Here is a 17445-nt window from a genome sequence, read left to right on the forward strand (position 1 = left end):
AGTATCATAATCTCTCTCCAAAAAACATACTATCATAACACTACCTTTTATATTCTTTCCCTCAAATACATATTACCATAACACTACCAATAATAACATTTCCCTCAAACACATATTATCATAACACTAGGATTATCATAATCCTTTTCCTCTGTAACTCTTTCTTCCCCCATAAAGTTTACATGATCATATATCGAAACAGATTTTGAAGTTCAATAGATAATTAAACTTAAAATCTAATACGAAAGTTTGCTTCTAATAAAAAATTCTAGATCCCCACTTGCTAGCTAGGTTGTCCTATTTATCCTTTGTTTCCATATGATAAGAAAATAAGTGACAATAATAGAAGAGAGAGCTAAAAGTTCTTAAATATGTTACCATTAATTTCCGTCATTCTCCTATATGATTTAAAAGTCATTCGAGCCAACTATATGAGATTAGTTTTTCAATCATTTTAAACACAGTTAGGAATACGTAGTTTCGAACTACTACATACTTCATGATTAATAACACATTTATCTACCAATTGGACACGATTAGATTGTATTTGTGTTTTTGAACCCAAATTCCAACTTTTTATTTCACAATTTCTATAAAACTTTTTAATACGTTTTTTTTTTCTTTTCTGAAATATAAATTTATGGTTATATTTTCGGGTTTTCAAAGAATTTGACGTCACCATATATTAGTTAGATATTTTGAAAAGAGTACTATATACCTCCCCTTAATAACCTCAATCAAATGGAATGAAAATCCATGAAAGAGGAACGGAGGTTTTTACAGGAAGGCCCATAAACCCAACTATCATTTTACCCAAAGAGAACCAGAAACTGATGGGCCTTAGTTTCTCAAGGCATGGGGCTCAAAGTTAGGTCTACCAGTGGATAAATATAACAAATATAGGCTCTATGTATTACCATTACAGATATAATTTATTTCTGAGATCAAACTTTCGATTTAAAGAATAAATCTATGTCGCTAAATTTAGTGTGATAATTATAAATAACTTAACTAATTCAAATATAAAGTAAAATGTTTGATCTCCCTATGCCCATGATTGTTTGTATTAAACAATAGTAATCTAGTTAGCTATAACAATTATATACAGTACAACCCATTTGACTTTCCCTAAGACCATACCCACATTTGAGCTTTTCACGTAGGGAAGAGAAAAAGTGTCATAAGTTAATAAAAATGTGTTTTGTCTTAAAAAAAATTCATAAACTTCGGATGATTGTACTTTTAATATTGTTCAAATTGGACTTATGGGTGGTTGAATGAAGTTATTTATAAGTCTTATCATTCGACACACAACTATACAATTATATTTGATTAGAATGGTGTCATAGACATTTTTGGCTCTTGGGTTACAAGATTTCAATATGAATCTCACTCATTGGTATATATTTGTTGACTCAGAATGCGGTCGACTGAAACCTCAAGGAATTGACTATTATTTTTCTAGTACGCGTATTTCCACATGCCTTCTTGTAATACCCTATAGAGTCGGCGCGCTTTGGATTTTGTCTTGAACATCTCCCTAACTTCATTTTTTTGTATGCTCACGAAAGTCTTCGATACACATTTATGACATTTATTCATAGTAATTAAAATAAAAATAATATTGTAAAATAAGACATTGTCGATGAGAAAATATAATATAATATATAAATAAAAGAAAATAAATAATAAATTAAGAAATTAAGAAAATAGAAATTTCTCTAAAAAAAGTTCACTATCTACCATTTGTGAGGAAATATCACCAATATGTGTGTCTTACAAAACTCATAAAATGTTATTATTTATAGGTAATTTGACAAGCATAATCAGTACATTATATAGCCGCTAAAAATTAGTATCTTTAAGACACATGGTAATTAGGTAAAGGAGTTTGATTTGAAAGGAAGTGACACATGACAATGAAATGGACATCTATTATAATATTTATGATAAATAAGTTTTTTTTTTTAAGAAAATAAAAGAAATGTCAATAGAAAAATTATAGAAATTTCTTTATAAAATAAAACCCTCCAAAAACCCATTCTTGTATCTTCTAAACTTTTTATTTCCTTAACATTTTGGGAAGAAAAATGCATTTGGAAAGACAAACAAAAAAGAAAAATTAAATGTTTTTGATGTTTTTTGAGCAGTTAGATTTTAGATGTGATATATAATAGTTTAGGAGTTTCAATATGTTGTAAAGTTTTTTCTCCTAACACTCTTTTTTATATGAATTTTGGTTTGGAAAGCAAATGGTCATTATTATACTTGAAAAGTGATATCAATTACACCAAATATTTGGTATCCAAATTATAAAGTACTTGAAGTAATTAATTGCATATTCATTTTAGGCAAAATATTTATTTACAACTAAAAAGCTACTTTAATTGCCTGTGTCGTCACTTCATATTTCTATTCAAATGTAACTTTTTTTCTTATCCATTATAATTTTCTAAGTTAAATTGAATCTCACATTTTGAAAAGAATGGGATTAACACAAAAGAATGTCACATTTATTAGAGTTTGTAAATTATATACTATCTTAAATTAAAAAAAAAAAAAAAATCCTATTTCCAATTTTTATTTTATTTTAAAAAATCAATATCTAAAAAAAATCTATTAACAAAATAATTACGAACAGTACTAAATAAACACGAGGCTTTCATTTCAAAACTAGTTAATAACATCTCTTTTATAAAGAGTGTGAGTGATTTTTTAGTTATTAGAAAATGTCATATGATGAAAAAAAATTTGATATAAAATAATTGTTTACATTTATCTCAAATGTTAAGTAATGTAAGAAACTTAAATGTCGAGTTTATGTAAATCACTACGTCACCTATAATTAGTTACCAAGATTTTGATTTTAGTGTTTACACCTAAGTGAGTATATTTGCATGGACATAAATGAAAGATGATGAACCTTTATAGAACTTTTCCCTAATTAATTTGAAGAGATAATACCTTTGTAAGCATTAATTAAATTAAAGAAGGTTTGAAAACTATATAGTACTACTGATTCACCCTTATCATGAGATGGATAGAACACATATATACATATACACCAAACAACAAATTCAAAAATCAAATGTAGGTCGAAAGGTAATATCATGGCACGTGTCCTTCAAGTTTCTGAAGTACTATCCAATGATGCCACGTGGGTATTGTTACAAGTGGACATGAAGGTAAGAAAAGATAAATTATTTGAACAAATTACTTAAAACTAAACACATTTCATAGTCAAAGCTCGAGCTTCATGTGTATTTGAAAACAATGTCCAACTATTACTTAATTAATAATTATATTCATTTGTGAATTACAATTATATCTAACTATAATTTGTAGGGAGAAAACTAAGACACTTAATTGTATAGGTCTAAATTTTCATTTATTACTAAATCTCTATGTATTTAGTTCTTTTAAGTCTTTGGATTTGGTTTCAATTACATCTATCTCACAAATTTTAATTTATATTGTGAAAATTATCTTGATATTTGAAACGAAATTAATGTTACGAAATCAATAAGTAAGAAATAAAAGAAACGTAAAGAAAAATCGATATATAAAAATATGTGGTTTGTTAATAGTGATGTCAACTATACCTACAAGGTAAGAGAACAAACTATATCATCTGGGATTGGAGATAGTTTATTATAATTGTATGTCTCTACAATTCTTAAATTATCATGATAAATAATTACAAATATTGTGAATAATAATTACAGAGTGAAGTTATGTATTTAGTTTGTTGGATGCGTGAGATAATGAATTCAAAGCATTTCAACTATTTAGTTTGAAAATATTATATCACTTTTTCAAAATCTAAACTATGTTTGCTCCCTCATCTTCTTTTCCTATAAAATCCTTCTATTCCCCTTATTTATTGAAACTAAAACAACACACGCACTTGTTCATAGAGAAATAAACTCCATTTCTTAGTAAAAATAATTAGTCATTGCTATGAAATTCTTGTATTGTTTTCTTCTCTTTTCATTACTAGTCATCATCCATGGCAGAAGCTTCAATAATTTCATGTCTTGCTCCCAAACCCCATATCCAGACCTCTGCTTTCATTACATAAACCCAAACGACAACATACCAACTGCCGATATTGATGAAACCTATCTAAACACCCGTTTTCGAAACTCAGCTGTTCAAGCCACTTTGAACCAAGCCAGGAAGGTACACGACCATCTTCGCTCTATCATGGATCTTGGTTCATTTGATGATGACAATAGAAATAAAGTCGCTTTAATCGACTGTTTGGAATTCTATGAGGACTCGATTGCAAAGCTCAATCGTTCGGCGTTCAGTTCCACGATTGTTAACTCGATCGACCATTTGACGATGCTAAGTGCTTCATTAGCAAACCATCAAACATGTCTAGACGGATTTCGAGATTTCGATAATTCAAATAATTTCTTTCTTCCAATTCAAATTATGAGTAACTTCTCAAAATTGGTTAGCAATTCTCTTGCCATCACGAAGGCTGCGGTGGCACCCGCCAGTAGTTCCTCCACCTCCTGTGGCCAGCCGTTACTAGATGGCTTGTGTCCCGAGTGGGTTTACGATGATGATAAGACGCTTCTCCGGGATATGGTCGGAAAGGGCGCGGATATGGTGGTGGCCCAAGATGGAAGTGGTGATTTTAGGACGATATCGGAGGCAGTGGCCGCGGCGGAGGAGGCGAGGAAGGGAAGTGGAAGTGAAAGGTTTGTTATATATGTTAAAGGTGGGATTTACAAAGAGAATGTTGTGATTAAGAAGAGCATGAAGAATGTAATGATGATTGGAGATGGAATGGATAGAACGATCATCACAGCCATGAAGAACGTACAAGATGGATCAACAACTTTCCAATCAGCCACTTTTGGTTTGTACATATTTACATTTTGATCCAAACTTTTTGTTATATTGCTTCACTGTCATGCATGCATTTGAATTCCATTAGTTATAGCTTCAAATAGTTTTGAATTTAAAAAGCTTCAATTTGGCTTTGATCTTGTTTTCTAAGTTTTTTTATAAAGAATTTTAATTATTTGATTCTATATTAAGTTTCAAATTATTTTATTAGTATTTTTAGTGTACGGTATAGTAAAAATTTGTAAGTTGATTTAAACTAATAAGAAAAATTAGGTTAAAACATATATGTTTTTTTAGGAATATTTCCAAATATGTATATTAACGATGACAATAATAGAAGCTAATAGAACTTCATCCATATTTATTAGTGGGTATTATTTATAAAATTTGAAATTTTTTTATAATTATAAATAAGAAAATTGTAAAAAAATAATAAATTTGACAAAATATTCACAAAATATAGCAAAATTTTATATTCTATCAATAATAGACATTGATAGAAGACATTGATAGAGATTGCTTCTATCAAATAGACAGTGATAAAAGTATATAAGTGTTTATCATCGATAAAATCTAAAATATTATTACATAAGGTAAATATTTTAGTTTAGCCGTAAATCACAACATAAAACTAAGAACATTATAAACCTTTCACATTTCTTTAGAAAAAAAAAAGTTGTAACTTTGTGTATAAGAGAATTTTTTTTTGTTGATGCAATATTGCTCGTCAGCAAAGATTAGTTTTGATTGGTGTTTTTAGGATTTGGTCATTCTATTTGAATAAAAACATATAAATCAAAACTGCCCAAAAAAAAGAAGATTTTAACTCATGTTGATTGAAATACTGACTAAATTACTAATTCTAGCGGTGGCCGGCGAAGGATTCATCGCGAAAGATATGACATTCGAGAACACAGCGGGACCGGAGAAACACCAAGCCGTGGCACTCCGTTCTAATGCCGATCGCTCAATTTTTTACCGATGCAGCTTTAAGGGCTACCAAGACACTCTATACGCCCACTCAAACCGCCAATTTTACCGTGAATGTCACATTTATGGAACCGTCGACTTCATTTTCGGCGACGGCGCCGTGGTTTTTCAAAACTGCAACATCTTCGTGAGAAAGCCGATGATGAACCAAAAAAACACCATCACGGCCCAGGGGAGATCCGACCCGAATGAGAATACCGGGTTCGTGATCCACAATTCGGTCATCAAAGCGGCGCCGGATTTGAAGCCGGTACAAGGTTTGTACGGAACTTATTTGGGGCGGCCATGGAAAGCATATTCGAGGACGGTGATAATGAAGAGTTATTTGGACGGTTTGATTGAACCGGCCGGGTGGCTCCCTTGGGCCGGAGATTTCGGTCTAAGGACGATTTATTATGGGGAGTTTATGAACATTGGTGGTGGGGCTAATACAAAAGGGAGGGTGCGGTGGCCGGGATACCATGTGATGACGAGTGCGACGGAGGCAGAGGGGTTTACAGTGGAGAGTTTCTTGGGAGGAAGAGGTTGGATTCCTACCACCGGAGTGCCATTTGTAAATGGGGTATGATAATGATATCCCAAGTCTTTTATTGGAACTTAAATGTGGTGGAGATGGGAAAAATAAAATTGTAAAAATACACCTCCAGAGTTGTATGCATAATATATCGATGCTGGTGAAAGTTCCCAAAAAAAACATATGAAAATTGATTGCTAAGTTTATAATTAGTTAATAAAACTTTAATTCTATCTTAATTAGATTATATAAATATATAATAGATTATTTTAAAGACAACGGCTGAAAGTTACAAAAGAAATGAAAAAATAACTATCCTAAGAAAACAGCCCAAAAAGGCCTATTTGGAAGAGAAATGAAGTGGGAGAAAATGTTGGGTAGAACTTGTTGGAGGAGAAAAAGGGTCAGGTAGCTAGCTTATTATAGTTCAAAGAGTTCTATACTTTGATAATACTAGTAAATAATAACAATAAAAATAAATAAATCCATTTTTCAGTTCAATCAATGTGGGTGGGGTTTGGACATGGAAATAGTTATGAAGATTAATTAGCAAATTTGGCACATAAGGTAAGACCAGATTGATATGAAGTGTATATATATATATATTTATATTCTGTAACTTAGTCGAGCTTCACAAAGAAGCATCAAGATTATTAACACAAACACCAAAATTTATGTAGGCTAAAGTTTTCCCGCCAAACAAACAAACACTCTGGAAGCACTTACAGTGATGTTTTAAGATTATATCTTGCGCCACCGCAAGCTAAGCAACAATTATTTCTTCAAAAATCAAGGTTGTGTATAAACTCCATTTATGTAATGACGGTGGGTGCGGATCTCCCGGTGAACTCTTGCATTTTTGAGAGCTTAAGAGCAACTTCCACCTGAAACCAGATATAATAATCGAGTCGATATAAATCGGATACTTAGCAAAAATGGATTTTTACTTCTTCTTTAAATTGGAGCAAGAGATCTAACCAGGGGAGCAAGGGCTTCCTGAGAATCTCTCCCGGTTTTTGATGGATCTTTCTCATATTGCTCGATGTAGAGCCGAATTGTTGCACCTTCAGAGCCAGTTCCAGATAGGCGGAAGACCTGCAACCATGTAAAGGTTGAGAATATATAACCAACTCTTCATTTTTACTAAAATTTTTGTTCACACAATTTAGTAAAAGTCCTGATTAGTGTGTGTGTGTGTGTGTGTAAATTCCTATAGGGAGCTGGAAAGCCGGCTCAAAATAACCAACTTACCAGTCGTGAACCATCCTCAAACAAATATCGAATACCCTGGTGCTTGGAGATGGAACCATCAACCGGATCTTTATACTCAAATTCATCACCATGGACAACCTTTGCCACATCTGAACGGATTCCCTTGACAATTCTGTATAGAATGCCAGTGTTTATCCATTAAAGAGTATAAATTGAAACCAAAATATAACATACGAAAATTTTGAGTTCCGAACTCTTTCATAACAACACACAAGATAAAATACATAAAGACAATTTTCAAATTCAAACAAATAACAAACTGAAACTATTAGCAATTAAACTTATCAGACGATTTTCAAATTTAAACAAATAACAAACTGAAAGTATTAGCAATTACACTCATCAAACGAGAACACTCAGAAAATGCAACACGGCTCAGTTTTGACTGAACTAAGCTGTTTCTCAATGTTGAACACTAATCTTCTTTGTGGAACTAATCCTTGGTGTTTTTCATCCTAAACAAAGTTCGTTGTAAATAAATACCTTCAGAGAGTCGAACGCTCACTACCTAGGGGCTTACCACTTATAAACGATAAAGAAAGCCAGAAGACCAAAGAGTTGTCAATCCGTACTCAAAAATAAAAAATAAAAACTATATCTGGGCAAGACTTAGATGAATGCGAAGTTGCGAACTGCAACTGACTAGATAACATGTTCAATTTCAAGTGGGGGAATAAACACCAAAAAAAAAAAAAAAAAAAAAAAAGAAAAGAAAAGAAAAGCATACCCATTCACTTCGTCAAGTGAAGATTGCAGTTTCACCAGATTTGCCATCAGTTCCTTTGCTGCTCCAGCGTCAACATTCTAAAGAAATAAATAAAGAAACCATCCATAAAAATAAGAAATTTCAAATCCATTTATGATAACATCTGGCATCTTAAAAAATTTAAATAAACAAAATGAATACCTCGTAATCATATCTAGTATAATAATGACGACCATAGGTGGCCCAATGTTGGCGAACTATGTCTTCGACTGAAACGAGCTTCCCACCATCAAGGTTTCCCTTGTTTTTATAAGCAAGAATGGATAACCAAGCCAAAACTGCCCAAATTCCATCTTTTTCACGAATATGGTCAGATCCTGCTCAAGAAGTTGGTAAAGAAAAAAAATCAGTTAAGTACAGAATCTATCAGTTCTGGAGCGACCAGAAATCTAAATAAATTAGAAAACCCAGAGGCTGACCAGTTCCAAAACTTTCTTCCCCGCAGACTGAGCACATTCCTGCATCCATTAAATTACCAAAAAATTTCCAACCAGTAGGAACCTGGAGAAAATATATGGCAATATCAAAATTAGTCGTCAGTACACAAGATGCAAACAACATGTGAAGTTCAAGATAAAAGAATTAAGTCTTGAATTGACCTCAAAAAATTTCAACTTCAAGTTTTTGGCAACCACGTCTAGTGCAGCAGAGGTTGGCATGCTCCTAGAAATATTAGGGTTAGAACATCAAATAAGTTCAATGACTTTTCTCAAAGAGTTTTAAATGTTCGAAGAAGTCTAAAGAACAAAGGCATTTCTTAATGAACATGCAAAAGGCCCAATAGATGTCCGACATCTACAAACTTGTTGAGTTCTTCCACAGTAAATTTAAAACAGATGGTTCATTCACCATGAACTCATTCCATTTTCATATGATTTAAACCCTACCCAACGAAATACATTATGCAGCAACTCAAAAACTACCATGCCTAATTTATCAAAATTATATCTTTATATAATCAGATCAAATCCTAAAGGTTTAGTTTTATATTCATTAGTTCATTTAACAACAAACTCAAGACTTGAAGTACTTCCAAACTTTAACAACTGTGCAAATTGAACTGTGGATTGAATACAAACTAGAAAGTAATGCAATTTTATAGTCTTGATGAGTCCAAGTGGTCATATCTTAGCAGCGCAAATCATGAAGAATGGAGGTCTTCATGCGACCAAGAATGATAAAATATTCGATCGGGAGTATATTTTTCATATTTGTTAAAAAAGAACACTTGAATTCTTAGCTAAATTTTAGGGGAAAAGAATCTAAAGAAACTACTTTTAATTTTCAAATTTTGGTTGAGATATTGAAAATGTTTTTAAAAAAGATACCAAAACAAATAAATAGAGGGTGGAAACAGTGTTCTTTATTTTTTTTATTTTTTGATATCCGTGGGTTGTCCAGCCAGCTTACGCGCACCTCGACTAATCTCACGGGACAACCCGCCTAACCCTACAAGATTTGGGTGTTAAGGAAATTCGTAGAAAATTAATTCCTAGGTAGATGGCCACCATGGATTGAATCCTTGACCTCTTACTTAGTTATTGAGACTATGTCTCCCCTTTTAACGCTAGGCCGGGAAGTAGTGTTTAAAGAGTGCTCATCGGAAAAAGAAAAGAAAAACCACAGAAATACAACATAAAGAAGGTGTCTCCACAAGGAGGGGCACCAAAAAATAGGCAGAGTAGAACAGGAGACTTGGAAAAGTGACAAAAGTTAAGCAACAGAAACTAACACCTGGCAACACCCTTCAAACCAGCAGAGAAGTATGGAATAGCTTCAACAGCATTAGCAGCAATAATGGCAACAGAGTCCGAAGGAGTGACAAAAAACCTGAAAAAGTACAATAGAACATATAAAAAACAATTGAAAAGGAAATGTTATTACATATCAGTACCATTGGTTAGGCAATACTATACTACCTTTTACCAAGGACCATATTACGATCAGCATCACCATCAGCAGCAGCACCAAATTCTGGAGGTTCTCCAGAGCTTGATTTACCCAATCCCATACGATCAACTAATTCCTTGGCATAAGTCAAATTGGGGTCAGGATGACCTCCTCCAAAGTCCTCCTGTTATACCAGTCACGAGTAATAAGGAAAAGTGAAAATTGGGAAATAAGTAAAAATCATATAAGAAAAGCCAAAGCATGTTCAGAAGGGCCACAACCTTAGGTACGCAGTTCAGTAATGAGCTTTCTTGTGCACCAAGCTCTTCCACGAAAATACGTTTTGCATATGCTCCAGCAACACCATGTAGAGCATCATAACTTTAAAAGAAACATGGTGATCTTAGTATTTAAGGTCATAACATAAAGAATTACAAATGAAGAGGATAATGTTCCACTGGAAATGGTTCCACCAGAGAATCTACATACCAGAACGAAAATTTGGGAGAGGTTAGAAGCTTGCGGATAGATTCAAAATCAAATATTGACCTGTTAATTTAAGAGAAACAGCATCAAAAACTGAAACAATGAACGCAAAAGATAATCACGAGATGATGACTCTCTATTCAGCTACCAAACATCAACAGTATAGAAACATCACACTACGAGACACTTTCTAAAGCATACCTTCTAAACAGGACGAGGAAATTGATCTCATCACTCCTTATACAAGAAGTTTTCAAGGGGATAAACATTTAAAAAGACCATTTAATTGCGAAAACAAAGTACATATTTTGCATACGAGAAAATAAGAATGCACCATCACAGGTTTGACAAGGGAAGCAATGATAATAATTGACTAATTACACTGGTTCAATATGAATTTAAACTGACGGTATCTGACAATGAGTAATCACAAAAAATCTCATCAAGAAATAAAGGAAGACACAGTAACAAAGGAAACAAATGGAGGGAGAAATAGCAATAATAATGATATGGCATGTCATGATGATAATGATATTGATCAACAAAGCTTACTTCATCAACTTCACGTAGTCACTAGCTGAATCAAAAACCTCAACATCAAATTGTCCTTCAGGTCCACCAAAGCTAGAAACACCTATTGCGGAAATATCCACCTAAGACAAACAACATGGCTTAATAAACAAGAATTAAGTGATGAGTATGTAGAAATTTTAATGTGAGAGTGGGAAAGTACGTTAGGTAGATCTTCAGCAATTAGGTACTCCTTTATGGTTTTTGTGTTTTCATAGATCTTATCAGTAATTCCCTCTGGTGCAGGGCCGCCATTTTCCATGTTGTATTTAATCCCAAAATCCTGCAAAGGTTTTCTTCCCCATAATAAATAAAGTATAACAAATAATGCGGTAATTTAGATCAAAGTAATAATTTGATGTCCTCTAGATGTGCCAATACTCTTTTAGTGCATCTCAACTATTCATGCACTTCTTTGAGAAACCAAATGCATTGAAGCAGAAAGTACAGCAAACGTAGGAATGCAATCCTTTAGTTCTAAAATCCTTCACAAGGAGAGTCCCGGTTATGATGACCAAAAAGAATACAACCAACTTCTAGGCAATTGAATATTTATTACAATTCCTATCAAATAAACAAGAAAGAAAGCCACTCTTTACAGGCATTGTCAGTCTTTTTGTTTTTGTACTTTTTCTTTTTCCCCTAAAGGAAAAATGTATTAAAAAGATGGAAGATATTCCCAGACATAACTGAATTAATTTAGGAACGTCATTCAGCACAGAGAGGAAAAGTAGCAAATAAATGATAACTACCTCATGAGGACCTCCTGGATTGTGACTTGCAGTCAAAATAAATGCTCCTGATGCTCGGGATCCCTGATATCAAAAGTTACTTTCATGGCTAATATAATGAAAGACTTGAAAATATTGTCATCTTGCTGGAATTGTAGCAAATGTATAAAAGTAATTCCACTTACATCAACACCAACTCTTTCACGTATGACAGCAGACACAGCAGGGGTTGAAAGCAAACCATTTTGACCAACCCAAATACGGCGTACCCCATTTGCCGCAGCCATCTTAATTATTATCTGTAATTAAAACATAAAAATATAAAATATGGGTTACATGACATCAATTTAATAGGAAATTTGCATAAATGGAGAAACCAAAAATAGTTCTGAACAGAAATCCAGAAAATGGGCTTCCATTAATCAGATGTAAAAATTTGCAGGTTCACATTGGAAGCTGAGTTTTTTAACATAAAATGGAAGCCTATTAGCAATATTCCCTACCATGCCATTTAGGTGTCGGGAATGTAAGAGAGGACGAATAAATTGTTCTTACACATTTCTACCATTACTAAGTCTTAAATCATCAATTGACCCCAAAGCTTAAACTAATGGGTCTCACCCTCACTTATAGCCTTGAAATATGTAGAAGACCCAACAAGTGGAAATGAATATTAATTGGGGAGAAAATAACATTGCAAGAGTTGGAAGTTTTGATCAAAAGACCTCCTGGACCACGTAGTCTAGTTCCATTTCAAATCATTGATTGACCCAAAAGCTTAAATTAATGGGTGAAGTAAATTTTAATATTACATCATCTAACACTAAGTTGCAAAAAAAGGATTTCCTTAAAAAAAAAATAAGAATGTCATGCATATTTCTATGACCAAGTCACCTTTGCTTATTTTTTCAACATAGTGATATCACTCATAGGTTCCAAAGGGAGAACAATACAATTTGGTTACTCAAAATTCAGAAAGTATAGTGTATATTGTGTGTACGTTCAGCAAACCAAAAGAAATAGCTTGTTGGTGTCTTCCTCAGATAAAGAAAACCAAAGAAATAAGAAAGCCGTAGAATACAGATTGTATAATTAAAAGGGTAAAAGGTTGTTACTTAACTAAATAACTCGGAAAAAATAAGAAACAATATAAATTGATCAAGCCCATGTCAAAAGGAATATTGCAGTAAACTACCTTCAAATCTAACAATAATATTTTTTTAAGAGAAACCAAGCTTCATTGAGAAGAAATGGAAGAATAGAAAAAAAAACATGTTGGTTGGATACAAAAAGACAGCCAAAACCATAGGAGCTAACCAACTAACCATATGGAAAATGGCTCCAATCCCTAATACTAAGTCCCAACAGATAGTTACAAAAATCCTTTAAGGTCGCACCCATATGTGTTAAACCTCACTAACAACCAAACCTCCTCCTAAATGCTAAACGCTCTATTATTTCTTCCAAGCCACAAACCTCACAAGGTGGCAGATAATCTAACCTGCCATAAAATCTAACCCTTATCATTAAAGAACTGATGCAAAAACCAAGAGGATCACCTCCATCATAGTACTGCAGATTGCAGTCCTTGCTCCTCACAAGGCTAACACCAAATAGCTAAAAATATATATACTAGATAGAGTAAGCTAACCGACAATAACTGAGGAAATGACACATACACTTAAAAGTCTGCACCATTGAGAGCCTTAGACTAAAGAAGAATGTCTCAAAACCCAATCCATAGAGTTCACCCTGAGAAACAAGACCCTCCGACCAAAGAATTTCGTCTTCTCTGGAATTTGAACTTTCCCAATGAGAAGAAAAGGGGACAAACTCAAGAGAGAGGAATCTCCAAAATACAAAATACAAAAAAAAAAAAAAAAAAAAAAAAACCCTATGTACAAGGTAAACACAAACAGCCTCGAAAGAGGCTTCACAACATTTTTTATTTCTCTATCAAACAATGAATGTCAAAATTCCAAGGAGAAGAAAGAAGAACGTGAAGGAGAAATAATGGATTCCTCAACCATGATCTTCATTCGTGGTCAAATTCACCAATTTTCTATAAATGTCTTACTTGCTTGGCTCGCATGCAAATTTGAGAGGATTTGGAATCACACTCTTCAAAGATTCATAATAATTACAATAAATACTTTTTTTTTTTTGTCTAGCTAGTCTTACATTGAGGTCATAGTGGTGCATTGTTGCAAGAAGGCATCAGACAATTTGAATTACATTCTTCGAAGACACAAGATTGCTAGATTGTTTGGGGAACCTTTTTAGAAACAGTGAGTATGAGTATGGTTCATGGTAGAGATTGTCATTATAACGCCCTAACTTTAGAAAGGAACATGAATGAATCGAGATCATATCCAAATGAGAAGGATCGTGAGGACATGAAAGGTTAAGAAAATCTTAAAAGAATTGAAAGTTACTACCTATATCGATAAGGTGCACTTTCCTTTTTGGTAGCTCAATCATAGGAACTCCAATGTTAAGCGTGCTTAGCTTAGAACAATTTTATGTTGGGTGATCTCCTACAAATTTTCCTAAAACTCATGTGAGTAAGGACAAAGCATCCTGAATGGACTCATGTTGGTTTGTGGGGACAACATTCACTTTAATAAGCCTTTAAGACAAGCAAGGATGATGTTGCCATGTTGCAAGGGATGCAAGGGAATGTCAGCGCCATCAGTTGCCAAAATCAAATTCCAAATCTCGGGTCTAGGACATTACATTCATCTTATGTTGGAGGAGATCTTATTCCACCAGCACTTTTGTGATAAAGGTTGTACTATTTGGCAAGCAAATATTTGGCTAGAAAGGAATGAGAGAACTTGAAGGGGATTAGAAAAAATAGGATGAGGGCTCTGACCAAATTTATTGCCCGCGTGGGTGTCTAAAGCTTTTTGTAACTATCCTCTACAAGCCTTTTTTTTCTTTATCATGGTAGGTCTTCAATTGTGGTGGCTCTTCCATTGTAGGCATTGATTTGAAAGCAAAAATGGAGCTTTGAAAGCCATATTGGGCATTGTTGTTGCATTCCCTTGTATTTTTTTTCTCAATGAAAGCTTGGTTTCTATAATAATAATAATAAATCAATCAATTGAAAAGATAATTACAGACAACAGTAAGTACGATATTAAAAGTTATTTCATTTTTCACTGATTTTACTTGAATTTCCCTTGGGGGGGTGGACTTGTGATAATACCTGAATAGCATCCTTTGAATAATAGCGTCCATCTCCGGATACAACAAGTGTAGCCCCTTTATACAAAAAACAAAATTGTTAAAGGAAAATCCATAAGACTAATGCCCTGGTGGAAAACAAAAATTAGCCACATAAGAATGGCGGTTTAAGGCCAACAAATGAGTCATCATTACAAAGTGAATTCCATGTCCAGTCAGAAGAACAAATGTTAAAAAGTGAGATCCTTGCATAATGAATTAGTCAAGAGGGAGGAGTCAAAGGCTCCATGCAAAAAGCAAGCATAAGTAACAGGAACATAGAGCACTATAAAGACTGGTAGTAGGCAAATATAATATTGACACCTAATGCCTTTGTCAAGCAAGGGACAAGCGCTACCATCAACGATGAACACCTAAAATTAGGATTTAGTAATGATGAACTGATAGAATCCATCAGAACAAATTAACAAGTAGAAAAGAGGCAGGTCTGAGAAATACTGGTCATCAACTGACGGTGAAGAATTTTTGTCTCCTTATCTAAAGGATGTATTCCCCTACACGTTTATCTTCAAGTAACTCCCTTGGCTCTAGCTTTATGCTTCTTTTGTATATTTCATACATCAACGAAATTTGTTTCTTAACTAAAACAAATCATTTATCTTCATATATTAAGGTAGTAAATCAAACATGATTAAGCATACTGACTTGCTTTCTAGTTTCCACACAATGCTGACGGTAGGGGAATTTTCCTTTATTTCCAGGATCGTAAAAGATAAATCTATATAGTCACTAGAGTGTCTTATTGTACCCCTTTCTAACAGTTATTTGATAGAACGATAACTAACAGGAAGTTGTATTTTCAAATGAAACAACCACTACCTCTGACTTTTTCAGTAGTCAATGCATTAAATGTTGATTGAACAAAATTCTCCAAGTAGTTCGGTTGAATGAATACTTTTACCTAGAAAAGATCCAGCCACAAAAAAACAAAAACAAAAAAAACAAAAAAAATCAGTCCAGTGTGGAAACAGAAAGGAAGGAACATCGCATTGCAACAATATACAATCGTACCGTGTAAAGATCAACTAGCATATGAAATAATCGTACTCTCCAAATAGAATATTTAACAAATAAAAGATTAAATCCGTTTGAAATAGAGAGTAGAATATTTGAGAAATGAGAATAAAGATAGGAAGGTCCTTGTTTTCCATAACAATCGTAAGAGAGTTAGTTAAGTAAGGCACCAGATCTAGTGCACTGTTCCAATCCAACATAATCGAATATCTAATAAGAAGATCAAACGATCATGCATCACTCAGAAATGAGGGAATCAAATTAAGGAACACAGAAACGCATCCATCGCTAAAACCTACAAATTGCGAAAAGAAATACTACGAGAGATCACGTATCAATAAGAAACTCAGAATCCTTCTCCCACTATACTGATCAACAGAAGATCTAACAGAATGAAAAATCACAATAAAAAAAATGAGACGGATCCAGACAGATGATAAAGAACGCAAAGAAGAAATTGAAGTGAAAATGAAATAGAGGAAGATGGTGAAGGAACCTTCTTGCGGAGGCCGGAAGTACCGGGTTTCTGGCCATCGATGGGGGATGTGAGCTTCTTGGTGACATTGAAGCGAGCCATGGGTTGATGAGAAGAAAAGTGGAGGGAATTGAAGGGAGATAGGGGGAAATGGGGGAGAAGGGAGATTAATATAGAGAGGAAGCAGTGGGCGATGAGTGCGGGGGGGGGATGGGTTTGCTTGATTCTGCGGTTTTGTATTTGTACAAATAAGGGAAGCGAAACGGAAGTGAGAAATGTTGAGTTATAACGACACGTAGAGAGGGAACAATATTATCTCTATGTTTATAGATGAGAATTAGACGATGCAACTTTTCCCCTTTTTCTTTTTCCGTTCGCAGGACCCGCTCCCTTTTAACGATGCCGATTCTCTTTTGTATTTTGTATGCAAACTCTACAAATTAAATTACAACGACACACACACTTAATTGATAAAGCTACCATTGGTCTTGTAATTTTCTCTACTTTTTCTTTTTAATAATTTACTTTTGTTTTGTAATTCTCTACATTTTAATTCCTTCGTTTTCATTTTTTAAAACAACTAAAATGTCTGTTTTTGTAATAGTTTAAAAATGAAAGTTATGTT

At 33.6% G+C, this 17445-nt stretch overlaps 2 protein-coding genes across 2 annotated transcripts; one reads left to right on the plus strand and one right to left on the minus strand.

Annotated features, from left to right (window-relative positions):
• The first annotated feature begins 3833 nt into the window (after positions 1–3833).
• On the plus strand, positions 3834–6606 carry LOC103504549 (pectinesterase). Its single transcript, XM_008468895.3, has 2 exons — positions 3834–4873; positions 5730–6606. The coding sequence occupies exons 1-2, from the start codon at positions 3961–3963 to the stop codon at positions 6419–6421; spliced, it is 1605 nt and encodes a 534-aa protein (XP_008467117.2). The 5' UTR covers positions 3834–3960; the 3' UTR covers positions 6422–6606.
• Positions 6607–6945: 339 nt separating this feature from the next.
• On the minus strand, positions 6946–17242 carry LOC103504550 (phosphoglucomutase, cytoplasmic). The gene is made up of 18 exons (XM_008468896.3): positions 16842–17242; positions 16151–16232; positions 15294–15349; positions 12268–12381; positions 12104–12166; positions 11515–11634; positions 11334–11434; positions 10785–10844; positions 10577–10676; positions 10325–10479; positions 10140–10235; positions 9005–9068; positions 8825–8906; positions 8547–8722; positions 8367–8443; positions 7619–7751; positions 7346–7462; positions 6946–7251 (listed from the first exon to the last, which is right to left on the minus strand). The coding sequence occupies exons 1-18, from the start codon at positions 16920–16922 to the stop codon at positions 7180–7182; spliced, it is 1749 nt and encodes a 582-aa protein (XP_008467118.1). The 5' UTR covers positions 16923–17242; the 3' UTR covers positions 6946–7179.
• Between the last annotated feature and the right edge of the window lie 203 nt (positions 17243–17445).

This window comes from Cucumis melo, chromosome 9, assembly GCF_025177605.1.
Source record: "Cucumis melo cultivar AY chromosome 9, USDA_Cmelo_AY_1.0, whole genome shotgun sequence".
Classification (NCBI taxonomy): Eukaryota; Viridiplantae; Streptophyta; class Magnoliopsida; order Cucurbitales; family Cucurbitaceae; genus Cucumis; species Cucumis melo.